General features: G+C 23.7%; 1 protein-coding gene across 3 annotated transcripts in view; it reads right to left on the bottom strand.

The window, feature by feature from the left end:
- Positions 1-14,287, bottom strand: part of LOC114123034 (adenylyl cyclase 78C) — a 60,615-nt gene extending 46,328 nt beyond the window's left edge. For all 3 annotated transcript variants that reach the window (XM_027985879.2, XM_050202090.1, XM_050202091.1), the window contains exons 1-2: positions 14,166-14,287; positions 14,042-14,093 (exon numbers count right to left, since the gene is read on the bottom strand). In XM_027985879.2, coding sequence (XP_027841680.2) covers positions 14,042-14,093; positions 14,166-14,174 — 61 coding nt within the window. In that variant the 5' untranslated portion in view covers positions 14,175-14,287. The remainder of the gene's footprint in view (positions 1-14,041; positions 14,094-14,165) is intronic.
- Positions 14,288-16,236: the final 1,949 nt, after the last annotated feature.

The raw sequence follows: 16,236 nt of genomic DNA, 5'->3' as shown, positions 1-16,236 counted from the left end.
AATTAGATCAATAATTTTCACCTGGCATTTCATGACGTGAAAATTAAAGTTGTAAATCACCACAGTCTACATTGTACATACAAACGATGCCGTTGTTATCCAAAAATTCTATTAATTTTTGACATGATTACAGTTTGTTTGCGCACGCGACGAACGGAAATTGATATCATGGCAAACAACCTATATGTTATATTATAATACCTATAATCTTTTAATGCGATTTGAGTCGGGAATAATCTTTGTATAGTTTTTAAAGTATAGAAAACAAAAATGTTTATTATAAAACAAAAGTTTTGTACTTTCGTGCGGAAACGTAAAAATGATCTCGCCCTTATAGTAAAATAAAAATCTTGAGGAGACAGTAAGTAAATGTCACAAACACTTTTAATAAAATCTACACACGTTAAAATTATGTAAGCTATTATGTAAGCGAAATTATGCAATAAGCGTATAGATATAATTTTTATGTATGCTGATTGAAAAAAGCCAAACGATATATTATTTTGTTAAAACGTAAATAATTGATGGTTTATATTGCATCCGTAGGGGATAACTATATATATATATATACACACACACAATATCTATTATAACATTTATAACTAATATATTTATAATATTATGTTGATTTCGTCCTTTTGAAGTCGAACGTAAACTGTTTAATTTCTTCAAACGTAAAGACGATTACGTATAGAGTTATACTATATGTGTCCTCGTTTTCCATATAAACTTTGCACCTCAAGCAATAAAGTGTAAGTTAAAAGGATTATTTTGCGTCTAACTTTAGGCATTAAAATTGTGAAGATATTTTCATTCGGAATTAAATTATTCCAAGAAGGGCATAAAGATTTATCTACTAAATGATGAAAAATATATGGAGTTTTATATTTTCACTTAAAATAAAATTTTAAAGTAGTTCCAATAATATTTTATTGTTATAGAATCTGTATAATATTATAATATGTTAATGTATTGTTATTATATTTTATATGCTATAATATGATATTTAAACTTTAAATGAAATTGAATATAATAATATATACGTATATTATTATCTTAAATCAATTAAATAATAATGTTCAGTTTGTATTGGAACACATTTTTGTTAGGGTAGTATTAAAATTGAAAAATAAAAAAAATCAACTTTAATAATATTTTAAAATTATTTTTCCATTGTAAAAATAGTATAATTTTATTTTGTATTCATTGTATGGATTTCTCTGAGTACTATGCTGGATTATTATAATTTGTAACTCGACATTTTCTTACTCCAAATGAACACTCTTTCTCCGCGTGGTTCGCGAACTGTGAAGAAAACTACATTAGTATTACTTTCCGCAAATGAATAATGACTACACATACACTATATGCCTTTATGTCATTTTATCACACATAATAAGGTACACATTTATTTGTAAATAAAAAACGTAAATATAGGTTTATACCTACCTTTGTTTAAATGGATTAACTACACAAGGATTGAAACAAAAAATGTCGAACATAAATTTGTTATGTAATACAATAAATAGCCATGTAAACACGAGTTCTAACTGATTAAGATATACATTAAACACATGTTGTGACTAAAGTGCTCATTAATTATAACTGAGTCAAAACTCAGACTTCAATGAATACTTAAGTTTTATACTATATAATTAAATTTATGAGTAGTGTATATACGTAGTGGACAGTATAGGTACACAGAAAGTAGAAACAAGTAACTTAAATAACACGTAAGAGTACCTACAAGATGTCAAGATATAATTTTTGAAGTTTATACTTTTATAGTTTATTAATTTTTTAATAATTTAAATAAACCAATAAGTAAGAAATGAGTATACTCTAAATTATGAGTTCATTAAAAACATAAATCACAAAAGACAGATAATATCGTAAACAATACATTATTTGGCTATCTAAATTATTGAAATTTAAAATTTAATTTTTATAATAAAAACTATGGGTAATCTGATAAATATATGAGTCAAATATAATTGTATGTAAATTGAACAACCTTACAAATTAAAACAAAATTAATTAATCACTGTGAAAATTTAAACTCAGTAACTTCGAATTATTTAAGTTATTTTACCGATCAAAATCATAGAATTTCATACGTGAAATGTGAATTTATAACTGAGTAATATGTTTATTTTTATAGATTAGTATATCAATAGAGATCTCGTGGTCGTATAATAATAGTATTTTTAGTAAAAGAAAAAAGCTGATAAATAAAAATGTTATTTTTATAAATTCATATTAATAAATTTAAAATTATATCTGAAACACAGTACGACTTGGTTTAATTAAGTATTTAACAATTATTTTTAGAAACGAGTGGGTTATGCAATCATAATATTTATAACTATAACTTCTTCAATTATTTTTTTTTTCATTAAGATTAATAAAAATTATTATAATCCTACTAATATAAAGAAGGCGTTTAAACATAAATTCATTTATATCAGAAAATAGGATATTGTGCTAAGTACATAGTAGTTAAAAACTGTATTAATAATGAAATCTAAAAGGATTTAAATTAGATTTACGTTATTAGTTGTTAAGTAATTGACACAAGAAAGGTTTATATTAAAGGAAGAGAAGATATTTTTTTTAAAAAAATTGTCTCGTTAAATGAAAGTGTAGGGAAATTAATAAATAAGTGAAAGAAGTCACAGAAGTTGCCTCAGCAGTGAGGGGGTTACGAAGGACCGTGGTTAAACCCTAAATTGAAACTGTATTTGAGAAAGTAAATTGTGAGTTCTAAAGCAAACTTTAATTATCATAATATTTAGGATTCATCATGATTGTAAAAAATATTAATAGTTGCTCAGAATATTGTATGAAATCTTTATTCATGCGAATGCAAAAAACTAAATTCCAATGAAGACATAAAAAGTTTGTCTTTGTGTATAATACAATTGTAATATGCTATTTTAATGTCTTTTTGGAATTTTAAATAGATATGTCCAAAGCATTATATATTTCTGTTTATTGTGTATATTCTGCAAATATTGCCCAGTTAACTATAAAAATATCTATACATAATAATATATCATGTATCAATTACGAAAATATTATTTATTTTTGATCCTTGAAATTGGTAAAAATAATTACCAGGTAACTAGCGTAATTAATAATTATTAAACAATACTTTTGATTCAATTATTTTTGTACAATATCAACACCATTATTAAATGAATTATTAAACTATAATTTATTTTACGTGTAAAATTCAATACTTATTTTATATAAAATATGCCTTGACGAGTACAATAATAATATAATATACCTAAGGCTTAATTTTATAAAGTAGGAAATGAAAAATAAATTTTATATAAATTTGTGAGTTGTTTTAGTTTAATTAAACGAATTCAACGTTTCATTTATGTATACGTTTGTATAACTATCATGCTTTATTATACATAAATGTTTTTTTTTCAAGAAATGACTAATTTGTTTTGCATATTATTATTATTATCGTAGTTATAAGAGTAGTATATTATTATTTGTTATTCATTAGGCATTAGCTATGAGTTGTGAGTACAAAATCTCTAACAAAAATACAAGATATAACTATCTTACCAATTGCACTCACGATTTATTGAACTTGAACTAAATAATTTTCATACTAAATGACTAAACTTTTTATCAAGCCACATTTATACACACTTTGTCTCTATACAAATTCATGAAATTATTTAAAGCTCATAGATAATGTCTAAATTTTAATTAAATAATTAAAAAACTAATAGATAAAATGTACACACATATATATTTTTTTTTTATAAAAATTAGACATACCAAAATACAACTGTCATAATAACCTTTATGAATCAAAACATGCTTTTATAGTATAATACTAGCTAAATAGCAAGGTTAGGTTAGGTTCAATATATTATTGAATAAGAAAAATAGAATTTTCTCATATTTAAACTCGTATAGTCGGGTATATAATTGAATTTTTTATTTACTCGTAGTTATTTATCTATTTAGTGTAGAATATATATAGGATGTGCGGTAGGTGTTAATATTATTTTTACTTTGTTGGTCGGGCGTTATGCAGTAAGCGATAATAAGTGATTGTCAAATGTAAAAAAACTTTGATTTTCAAAGTATATACAAAATAATAATAAATAAATAAATAATATCGTGTACTAAACAAACGGTAATGATTACTCGGAGTATATAATATTAGTAGATACTGCACCGAAAAGTAATAATGCGTGCTTAGACTTGGTGTACCGGAGAATGTTTCGGTATTTTCGATGACGAGGTAGTTTGTCAAGTGTACAACTCCACACACAACACACACACACTCACACACAAAACACACACACATTCACACACTCACATGTGTATATTCCTACTGTAACATAAAACTACTTCACCCCCCCATTCACTAATATTTTACCACAATCGTTTCTCCACTTTGATATTGCTGTAGGTACATAAATAAATACATTTCAGTTTTGTCACGAAAAACCCATTTTCCCAGAGAGGTTAGGGAGCGTTTATCAACTTTCACCCCTTCTAAATATCAAATCATACAGCACGCGTGGCCTCGGGAAGTACCCACGACCCCGACAGCGAAAAAATAATAAGTATTTTGATAATAGCTCAAATATTATATTATTATTTGTTTTCAAATGCGCTATATAGCATTATATCATTCATATGCCTAATTTTATAATTTACTTGGATTGATGAAATCGAGTAATATCTTATAGTTCTTATCGTTTATAGTATCTAAAGTAATTAAAATATATTATATAATTCTGTAATGGATGATTACATTATCAGTAAATATTCATTAAATTATTTTTGCCATTTTTTATATTAAAATCCGAAGCAATTGTGCTTAATTTGTCTGAAAATATCGATATATAAAAGTCGAATTTTGAATTAGTGGTTATTTTGTTGTAAGTGTTTAACATTTTAATGAGCAAAGTAGACTAACATTTTGCGAGGTACATCATTATATCACTCCACTCCGCTCATCAAAATTTTTGATACTTTTTACTCATTAACTGATCCTTTTAAAATTCAATAAGTATTAACTTTATTGAAATTTTCAGAAAAAACTTTTTTGTAATGACTACATAGGAAACGTGAAAAAATCTTTAAAACTGTTAACGGCCTTCGAAAAATTTAGAGTTAATTTTTAAAACAATCACCTTGTGTAACTCATTATAATTTAATAAGTTTACTTTTGTCTTCCGCACATTAAATAAATGCATTTTGGTTTTTATCAAACCTAACTTAACCTAATCTAACTCCTAATCTATTTTATCTTCACGTATTTTATTTTTAAATACCTATTTTAAATTGTAAAGGGAGGTGATCCGTGAATCATAGAAGCAAATCTCTCATGAGTGTCAGTGAGCCGGTCTCGACCCCATAAGGGTTTGTAAGCAAATCAAGCAAGGGAAAAAGTCTTCTGATTATTTATAGAATAATTTTAGATTGACTATTAATCTAAAACACAAATTTAGTGAGATCGTTAGTTTATTGATTGAATTATTTTTTATTGTATGATAATATATAATTAGGTAAACATAATTATTTTTAAATTTTTTGATTGTTGTAAATATTTAGTTAGTATACTACACATAGCGTACGCGTAACTTGTAAATATATAGATAAATCATCAATGAGTTTTTAATTAATTTCCGGAGAAGGATTTAATAGTCTTAAAAATATAGTATGTAAATACCTACCTATTTTATACTATAAAATTATTAATTAACGGTATATAATGTCTTAATATTTTACTTTTATTAAAAAATTTACATTTAAAGTTTAATTTTGTAGTTTTAATGTATAAATTAAAATTAGAACAGTTATATAAAATAAAACAAGTTTGTATACATATTATAGATTAGGTACACACAATATAATATACTTTAAAAGAGAGATTAAGTTACTTACAACCCTTTAAACGTATTTATAACTATTAAGCTACATTAATTTTCGATTTTATTTTTGTTGGAAATAAACTAAGTTTTGTACCTATAAATTGCATATATCTAAAATTAAATTTTATAACTCAAAAGTAATTTAAATTATTATATTCGCTTAAAATTTCAAATGTAATATATGACTATATAGTTAATACTTATACGATGAAAAGCAATTTATTATAATTTAATTTTTAATATGTGTGTCAAAATGCTTTCTTTTAATAATTTAATGTAATAATATGAATGTATGATTTTATTTTCACAAAAGAAAAAAAAAACAAAAGAAAAATTCGACTTAAGTTATGAATCATGTAATATCTATATTATAAAATAGAATTATTATTTTTTCTTTTTAATAGTATGCTCTTACTACGGAAAAGTAATGGGTTTTGTCATTTTTGCAAAGTGTTCAAATACTTCGGGAAATGTGAATACGTGAAACTATATCTCGCCTTCCTATTAAAGACATTTTCGGCTAATATGCCGTTTGCGCTCTACTGGTGATATTATCATTACAGTATGCGCAAAGTAATAATAATTGAATTCGTTTATTTTATAAATACAAACTAAAAATTTTAATTTTAAGACATAAAACATTTTATTTAGTAATTTTTTTTTTAATTCAGTAATATATCTATTCGGTGATAAGTTTAAAATTACACCAAAAAAACAGACTAAAACAGACTAAACATATTATATAGGAATAAATATTTAAATTTAAATTTTTCCGATGCACTAGATCGCAATCTTGGTACGTTGGTCGGTGGTAGAAAGCATTTTGTTTATATAATGTGTACGTCGCATTTTATATTTACTGTAGAAAAATATAAAATTTGGAGTCCGGAGATAAGTTACACCCATGTCTAATGCGTTTTTCAATCATTTTTTTTCAGTGTTGTAATTTTTTTGCCTTTTATCAAACATTTTTAATCTAAATATAAATTAATGAGGGACTATAATGCTCTGATATTATAGAAAAATGGAGATTTTTTGACAAAACATGTTTTTACTAAAATATAGAGGAAAATATGTATTATAAGTTTATTATGAGTGTTTATAACTAACAGAAAATTTTATTCTTTAAAAAAAAAATATTTGAATATATTATAATATGTTGTACAAGAGCAACTGAACGTGCGGTTGTGGGTGAAAGGAAATATTACGCTATTTTATAGAAAAAAAATGTCGCACGTAGTTTTTATAATCAAAATATTAGATTATTTTTTCTTTATTTTAAATTCATTTTGTTGGTAATGGTAGAATGATACTGTGGTTCCATGGCATACTCTTAACCATTACCCATAATGTATATTTTATAAATAATATATAATTTGAATTATATATTGAGTTCATCCCCTTCTTTAAATAGTCAAGTGAAATGCTTAAGTACATACAGTATTACATTATATTAGTATAATACTTTTTGAATTTTATATTTATCATTTTAAATTAAATATGTACATATCATTACACAAATATTGTGTAAAATTAATTATATACAAATAGAAAAACAAATACAAGATCTTATTACAGCGTTTTACCTTTTGCGTTATTGAAATATTATGAAAATAGTTAATAATAGTATTGTAGTTACCAGTAATAATTGTAGCTTATCCGGAATATTATGCATATATTAAATGTAATTATGAAAGTTTCTTGTAAGCACTCAATAGTTACAACGTACTTTGTAGTATACTTGCAGTATTTAAACATAAATATAATATATATGTTAATCGACCTTAACTTATTAGCATTTTGTTTTTGTCACATTCGTACAAATTTAATGTATTATAAAGCTGATTATCCATACAGACGTAATACCTAGTTCAAAATAATGAACATAATTCATCAATGTTCTATTGTAGAAGCTTGAAAGTCTTGTTTTCATTTTAATTTCTTTAATTTTTTTTTTTTTTAGTCAATCACTAAACGTGTGAAAAAATTCAGTAAAAGACTAATGTGTATTGTGTGTTATGGGATAGAAATAACAAAGTGTCTGCTCATGTTTAGTGTTTGTATAACCAGCCAATCGGGAATGTTTTGTCAAATGCTTAAGAGTTGTATTATGTATTAGAGGATGTCGGCGCAATATTTTTTTGTCCTCGCCGTTTATCATTGTACGATGTATAGAAATACTCTTCTTAGATGTTCTTATTTTGTGCCTGTACAGTATTGTGTGGTTCGGGTTAAGATAACCATAACTCAATATCTATATATATCTTTATGTTCTATAAACGAATGTTTCTTTCTTTTCTTTCGTTTTTTCCTTTTTTTTGCCCTCTATATAGACTAAAAACTACAGGACCGATTTTCGCGTGTGTTTAGCAAAATGGTCTGTGTTCTCAAAAGAAGGTTTACAGCTATTGAATTCTCGATGTGATCAGTAGAAGTAACCTAACTAGTAGTTTTGAGTGGGTACAAAATAAATAAATATGAATTTTTATAAAAATAAGATCTACAAATTGTATTGTTAACTGTTTTTAATTAACTATCAACTTAATCCAACACATTCCATGCTTCGTTGTTTTTCGGGAAAGCAATTAACGTCCGTCATATGTCACGTGAAGAAGGAATATATGACTAAATTTGGAATATTCATGCTTCCCACAATGTCAGCTGTATGTTGCCTACTTGAGAATCGGAAAACTAACTGATTTATTCGTTTACAGAGAAGTGAGATTAGCTTCTTACAGTTATAGGCATTAAACATTTTCTACCGTTATTATATTATATTGAGTAAACAAGTAATATGACTCTCTACTAAATAAATATTCTAAATATTAAATATAGGGGAGTGAACGCCGCTAATAAGACTCGTGAATATAAAATTCAGTCGCTTATTACTCGCTTATATTAAAAAAAAAAAAAAAAAAAATTTAACTTTTTTACCAAAACATTAAATTAAGTTAAAATATGAAATACTTGTAATTCTTGTCTCTTTGAGTCTTAAAAAAAAAAAAAACAAAATTATGATACCTCCATTATTTTAGGAGGTATTTTTATATCTTAGGTAGAACAATATTGTAATATTTACTAATATGTGTTTAATCATTTTTATTGGTAAATTTAAATTTAAATTACTACTATAATTAATATTTATGTCATATTATCATTGTTTTTAAGGCGGGCTTGGAGATAAATATATTACATATATACATTGAAAATTTTTAATCTTCAAAATCTTCTTTATGAACATTTTCGATTATTTTCATGAATTATGGCTTTAAAAAATTATAATAAATACAAAATAGGTATATGTGTGGGTAGGTGCTCAATTTACAAGATTAAAAAAATTACAATTATTACTAATAAATATAAAACAAAGAATTTTTTCTTTTTTCTTTTATATAATATGAAAAATATATTTTAAGAATAACAGTAAAACACTACAGAATTTTCCACCCTAGGCTGCTGCTTAATTTACCTATTAGGAAATCCGTCTTTGTATGTGCACGTTAAACGAAAAAAACAAGAAATAATGTGTATCCAATATCATTTAAATAAACGTAATTAAAACGAAACATTTAATGTTCATAATTTTTTTGAAGAAAACGTACAAAAAGACATAAACAATTATCTTATTGTCATAACGAGTTTCCCGTATTGAATTTCGGACAGAGGCGTAGAAATGCGTTCAGCGTATATTCTATACAATAATTGATATTTAACTTTTAATTGTGTTCATTTAGTCTATGTATAAAATATCTAGCAACAGTGAAGCTTTGCTGAGTCGAAAAGTAAATTATAAAAATTACTATAAATAATTGTATTATATATTAACGTTATTCGACACACTGTGAAATAATATTATATGTTTATGTAATGAATTTCAAGCTATTTAATTTAAATTATTAATAAAGGAGCATATATGTAACATATTAGTATATGGTTTTTACTGGGTAATTTTTTTATGATTGGTTATTTTTGTACAAGTCTTACCGTCTAGTCACAATTCGTAAAATACAAAATGTTGTTTACGAATGTAATCGATAGAAAACTAAAAAATGTGGCACTGAATTCTCTTAAGATATTATAAAACAATAGCGTTATTTTTTTAAAAATAATATGTTTGTTATCAATGTATTTTGTATATTTTGTAGATGAAAATATAATCAAAAGCAAATTGAACATGCAATATTTTACTAGAATATGAATTGGTAGGTACTATAGATACGTTTTGTTTTTTAAAATAAAATAAAAACGAAATCTGATTTGTTGTGAGAAATATAATACAACACATATAAATATTCAATATATTTTAATATATTTTAAAATATTTTTTTAAACACAAATAGTATTTTTTATAAATATTGTAATTAAATTGTAAATAATATTGTAACATAGTAATTTTAAGCATTGTTTTGTTTTATAATTAGTGTATAGTTTGTGATAAACACAGTAATATTGTTCATTATTTATTGTTTATTTGTATCATTGAACATTATTGCTAATTTGTGTACAACAAACTATACCGGTTTGCATATTATGATGATAGACATTAACAGTACTGTTCAATATATAAATCATGTTAATAAATATTAATGTTGAAATATGAAAAGCTTTGAAGTTTTAATTCAATATTTTGCTTAGCTAATATTTTATATTATACAGTAGTACAACAGCACAGTATAGGTACTGTTTCTATTAGTTACCTTCGTACTTTCTCGTAAATATAAATCCCATATGACTGGCCTATAGGCTTTTCCGCTTCAATAGGACTTAAGTAATGGTATAGAAATACATATATACATCATATATTGAACTAAGTAACTTAAAAATAAAAAATACATTCAACTAATTCAAGTTAAAAAATATTATCCTTTTAAAAATAATTTAATTTACTGAATTACAGTTTTACACATTTTCTCGTTTAAAAGTAAAACCATTATATTTATTATAGTATATTATTGATGTCTATATTATTTTGTACCAGGTTGATACCAAATATTTTGTTCATATGTATTGTATACGTTAACACTCATAAGTTTAATAACAAAGCTGAAGGTTATTAAAACAATTAAGATGTACATAGGAAAGAACTCGATAGGGCACAGTAAAATGGTGTCAGTTCAGACACTCGATTCACTCGTTTTAGGGCTGATAGTAGGGTTTAATCGTACTACTATTTATTATTGTAAATTTATAACTTGCAATGGTATATCATTGAAAAACAATTGTTCTGACCGCAGCTTTGCAATTCAAATTATACTTGCTGATATAATTCTTTAAAGAACAAGTCATAATATAAAATGTTGAATCTTTCTTATTCAAAAAAAAATATTATCCTCAAAAAAGTTTAAAATAAATAAATTAAATATTAGATATTTTTAATTTCCTTAATACAAATAAACACATAATTGAATGTTTGTATGATGATCTTAGTAAATTTTCTTAAATTACTAAAATATATTTTAAAAATATTTTAATGGATTGAAATATGAGTACACTATGGAACCAAATAAATTTAAATTGATTCAAGTCTTTAAAATAATAACAACTTTAAAATGTTTTTGGTTAGAAAAATATACAAAGCATCTTCAAAAATCTATCATCAATCATCAACGTGAAGGCTTTAAAATATTTTTTATTGAGAGTTTTAATTATTTAAGTACACTGTATTAACAACAATTTACTAATGGTATATTCCCGTTTATAAACATACACTTACAGTAATTCCTAACATTTAAGAAATTAATTTCTAAACATTGATGACATACTATATTATTCTATCCTTCCAGTATCCTATACTTAATTTTTAAATTTAAAAACAAAATGTTTTATAAACAATTCATTAAATGGTAAAAGTTTTAGTTTCAATGATTTAATTTTGTTTTCAATTTATTACAATAATTACCTATACACACCAAATTAATACTTACAAGGGTAGGTAGTAGGTTAGTACCTACAATAGGTACTTATTCCTATATTTTTTTTAATTTGTTTAATTAATTAATACTATAGTAATTTTGTATTTATTGATTTAAAGATGTTAACGTAATGGAGATAATAGTGATAAGAGATAACTTACTCGTATAATTAAATTATAAAATTATTTGAAAGGATTTGTGAAAATCTACAGGAAAACTGTATACTAATTTGAACTGTTCATTATCTTGTTCTCAAAAATATACCTAATATAATAATCCGTTTTTTTTAAACTTAACCTTCTGCAGATATTTCGTACCTGTTCTGTATCAAAATGTTATGATTGATAATTAAAAACTATAAATACAAATATAATTTAATAAAATTAATTAAGGTACTAAAAAAAATATTATTTGTAGTGCGTAATCAATTGGTAAACATTTCATTAAATTATTATCTGTTTATACAATATTTTAATAAACATACAATATTGTTTTATGAACATTTCTGAACAGTATAAAATAAACCAATTACAAGACAATTTCATTACACTTGAGATGTAGAATGTTCGGATTTATAGAACGATTTAATGAGTAATATTTTAGTGGACAGTGGTCGAAACTTTGAGAAAATTGCATTTTCTTACGATTTTTATTGATTATAAATTGAATTTTTAGTTATTATCAGCACTTTATTGTTAAAACAAGCTTTTATGTGAAAAATAAATACAAAATAACGTCTAAATCTTTAATAATATTATAAATCAACAATTAAATATAGTACAATTTTTGAATTATAACATTATATTAGTATTACTACAGATTCACAGCTGCTTACTCAGTTATACATATTTGTTAAATCTGAACTTGTTATAAAATTAAATGTATTAATTAAAAACAATAAAAATAAAAAAATTTTGAGAAAATTGTAGTGCATCTGACTAATATTATATGATATTGAGATAGAAGTTATGTAGGTACCTACTCTAGTAAGTGAGCTAAAAAAATTAAAAGTTTATTTTTAATATTTTATAAGTAGGTACAGCGAAATAATTTGTTTCTTAATTTTTAGAACTTCAACCAAACGTATAGATAAAGAACATCCTTACTATGGTTCTCGGAAAATAATTAAAACATTTAAAAGAATCGTATTCAATATATATATATAATATTAGATATTATATATTATATACAAATTTAAAAAGTATATATATACTTACATTAAATTATTAAATGCTTAATAATATTTTATAATACGTCATTTAAAAATGATGTAATAAAATAGAATATTCAATATACTGTATAATACATGAAGTGATTTTGATTTTAGATTTAATAATCAGAAAACTTATATTTCATTTACATTTGAAAAAAACATCTACTTATTTTTAAATGTATTTGTTTAAAATAAATTTTAAATATTAATAAATTATGTAACTATTGCACTTTGGATTGACTTTCCTAATTTAAAAAAATAGTACATAGGTACAATAATAGTATTTATAGTTGATTAATTGTTTCAATTAATTACTTTGAAACTCTCAAATAAGTACGATATATTTATAAATATTTAATTGAAACGTTTTTAAATGCATTAGTGATGATTTATGAATGTTATGATGTGATCACTTATTGTTTTTTATGGATGTTTTTGGATCGGTATAGAAAAACACCTCTAAAAATTCATATACTTAATCCTATACATTACTTGGAAATTTAGTTCAATTCAAAGAATAAGTTTTCCTATTTTATAATAGTTATTATTTATTTATTATATATATCGCTACATTGTACAACAAATTGAGCAAGACAAATAAAATAATTAGCTTTTTTTTAAATTAATTTTAAGTTTAGTTTTAATTCTATTAAAATAAAGTGAACAAATAATAGATTGAAAGTAAATTAGCCATTACTTACCATGGCTTTCTTTTTATAAATTTATTACACTTATATTGTATAATATATATTATGTACATAATTTGGGTATATAACTGATTTATATATATTATTATATGTACATAAATTTCGCTAATGAAGTTTTTTTTTTCAGAAGTGTGATTAATTAATAAATTAAATAATAATTATAATCATAATTCATATTTCTCATGATTCTTTGAAGTATATTGTATTTTATTTGTATTGTAGTTGTTCATATTTGTGACAAATTCAATAATTTTATAGCACCTAATTTAATTATATTAAATATTATATTACTTGGAATTTGTGATGTATTGTTGGTATTGTAGTCTGTACCGTCAAAAGTATCCTAGAAGAAAATGTTATTATACATATTATTACAAATTGTTATTTATATTAAATAAAAAAAAATCGTACGCACCACTGTCATGTTTGAAACAGAATTTGTTTTTTGTAAGTCGACATGTTGATTCCGTCTTTTCTGGCTGTGAATCCGATGTATCGCTCTCAGCCATAACTCTCTAAGACACAAAGCAAATTTGAATTAAGATGGTTATAGTAACCATTTTATAACATCAAAAAACATGTATTTTATTACATTAGTACTATCCAATGCTGTATATAAAATATGGTTTATGTACTAATTAATTTTACATCAATGATTTATAAAAAGAAAAATATCATATTTTTAAACAAAAAAAAGTATTAGGTATAATCCTACCATGTGGTATAAGTACGAGTATATATTATGCGAATGACGCGATGTACCAATATGCTATCTCTCCTTAAATCAAATCATAAAGCTCAAAAGAGTAAATCCGTGTTACTTCAACTATAAATAAAATATCAAAAAATAAATAAATTGAATTCTCATATCTAAAATGTTTTTCGTTATTTAAAGCAAAATTCTCTAGACAATGTATTCTATATACGTCGGAACTCAGAATATTCATCAACCCATTGTTGATATATCAATCTAAATAACCGTAAGTACCTATCCCACGTCGTAACGTTTACGCAAACATTTTTCTTTACATTCAAACATAAAATGTACAAGTCAGTCAGACTAAAACATGATTTATTCGTGGATTATCATCGGTCTGACACAACTTGAATATACCTAGTTAACGATGCAGATTTGACTATTAATGATATATTTACATCACTTTAAAATGTATAAATAACAAAACACCAACATTAAAGTATGAAATAAATATACGCAGCCACGCAGGATTTAGAGTAAAACAAACTGGCGAAAGGCATTTTTCTCTATATAATTTCTAAAATATTTTGAGCGTTCCGCATAAGCATAAACAAAGATTTAACTTATACAATTCTGATTTTTTTAAATTGTTGTTTTATCACGTAGTTATAACCGATGGTAAGAGAGATCCTTGTGTCCATTAATATTTCTAAAATCTAAATAAATTTATCCATGGTAGGTATAAATTAAATAAATATGAAAAAGTGTTTATTTTTTAATGACATTTTTCATATTTTAAAATTCTTACTAACTTCGATTTTTTTAGAATTTAAACTATGTGTTGATTATACATCGTTGTTTTCAATAAAAAAATATTTTTTGAAATAATTCAGTATATAAATATAGTACAATAAAAATATGAATTTTCTTTTCTTTAGAATTTCCATTACACGGCCCTATAAATGTTCTTAATAAATTAAAATAAACCTAATAAAAAATGTAACATAAATTAAATAAAAAGTATTTAATCAAACATATTATGGAATATAGTATAGTGAGAAAAAAATTAACCAAGTTACTTCTGCATATAATGGTATTTGTATTAAGTTAAAAAGTATTTAATGAAATAACTTAAGAATAAAATTATAACAGAAGAAATTATTTAGATTTAACTTAAACGCTCGAACGTACTAGTTAACCGTTTGAAGAAAATAATAAAGACAACGATTCTGAGAAAAGGGGTCAGACATAGAACATAGACTCGTATCAAAAGGATATATTTAACTTGTTCTCACTTTTCATTAATAAAAATAAAAATAAATAAGTACTCGCGTAATTTAATAGTGATTATTAACATAAAATGGCATTGTTTTGGTTGTAATAAATAGATATTGTTTTGAATTATTCTTTTCTAATACTTATTGTAACTATAATTATGAATTCATAGTTAAAGGCTCATTATTCAAGTTGGTGATACTCTTAAATATAAAAACATGTTTCAAAATGTAATCAGTATATATTCAAAACTTGCTTTACTATCATTAAATCAGTAACATAATATACCTCTAATTCTTATAAGCAGACATTTTTTAAAAGGTACAAAAACATAATATAATAATACACCTTAAATTGATATTGGGATTAATAATTTTTTAATAATTTTCTACGGAAATCCGAAAAATTAAAAAAATTAGCAGAATGATTGATGTCATTGATGAAATAAAAAAAAATTGAAAATAAATTGAAAAAAAATAAAAATAGAAAAATGTCGCAATAGTAATCAATATTG

The sequence above is a fragment of the Aphis gossypii genome, chromosome 2, assembly GCF_020184175.1.
Source record: "Aphis gossypii isolate Hap1 chromosome 2, ASM2018417v2, whole genome shotgun sequence".
NCBI lineage: Eukaryota > Metazoa > Arthropoda > Insecta > Hemiptera > Aphididae > Aphis > Aphis gossypii.
The sequence above is the reverse complement of the archived record's forward strand: the minus strand, read 5'-3'. Positions and strand labels throughout refer to the sequence as shown.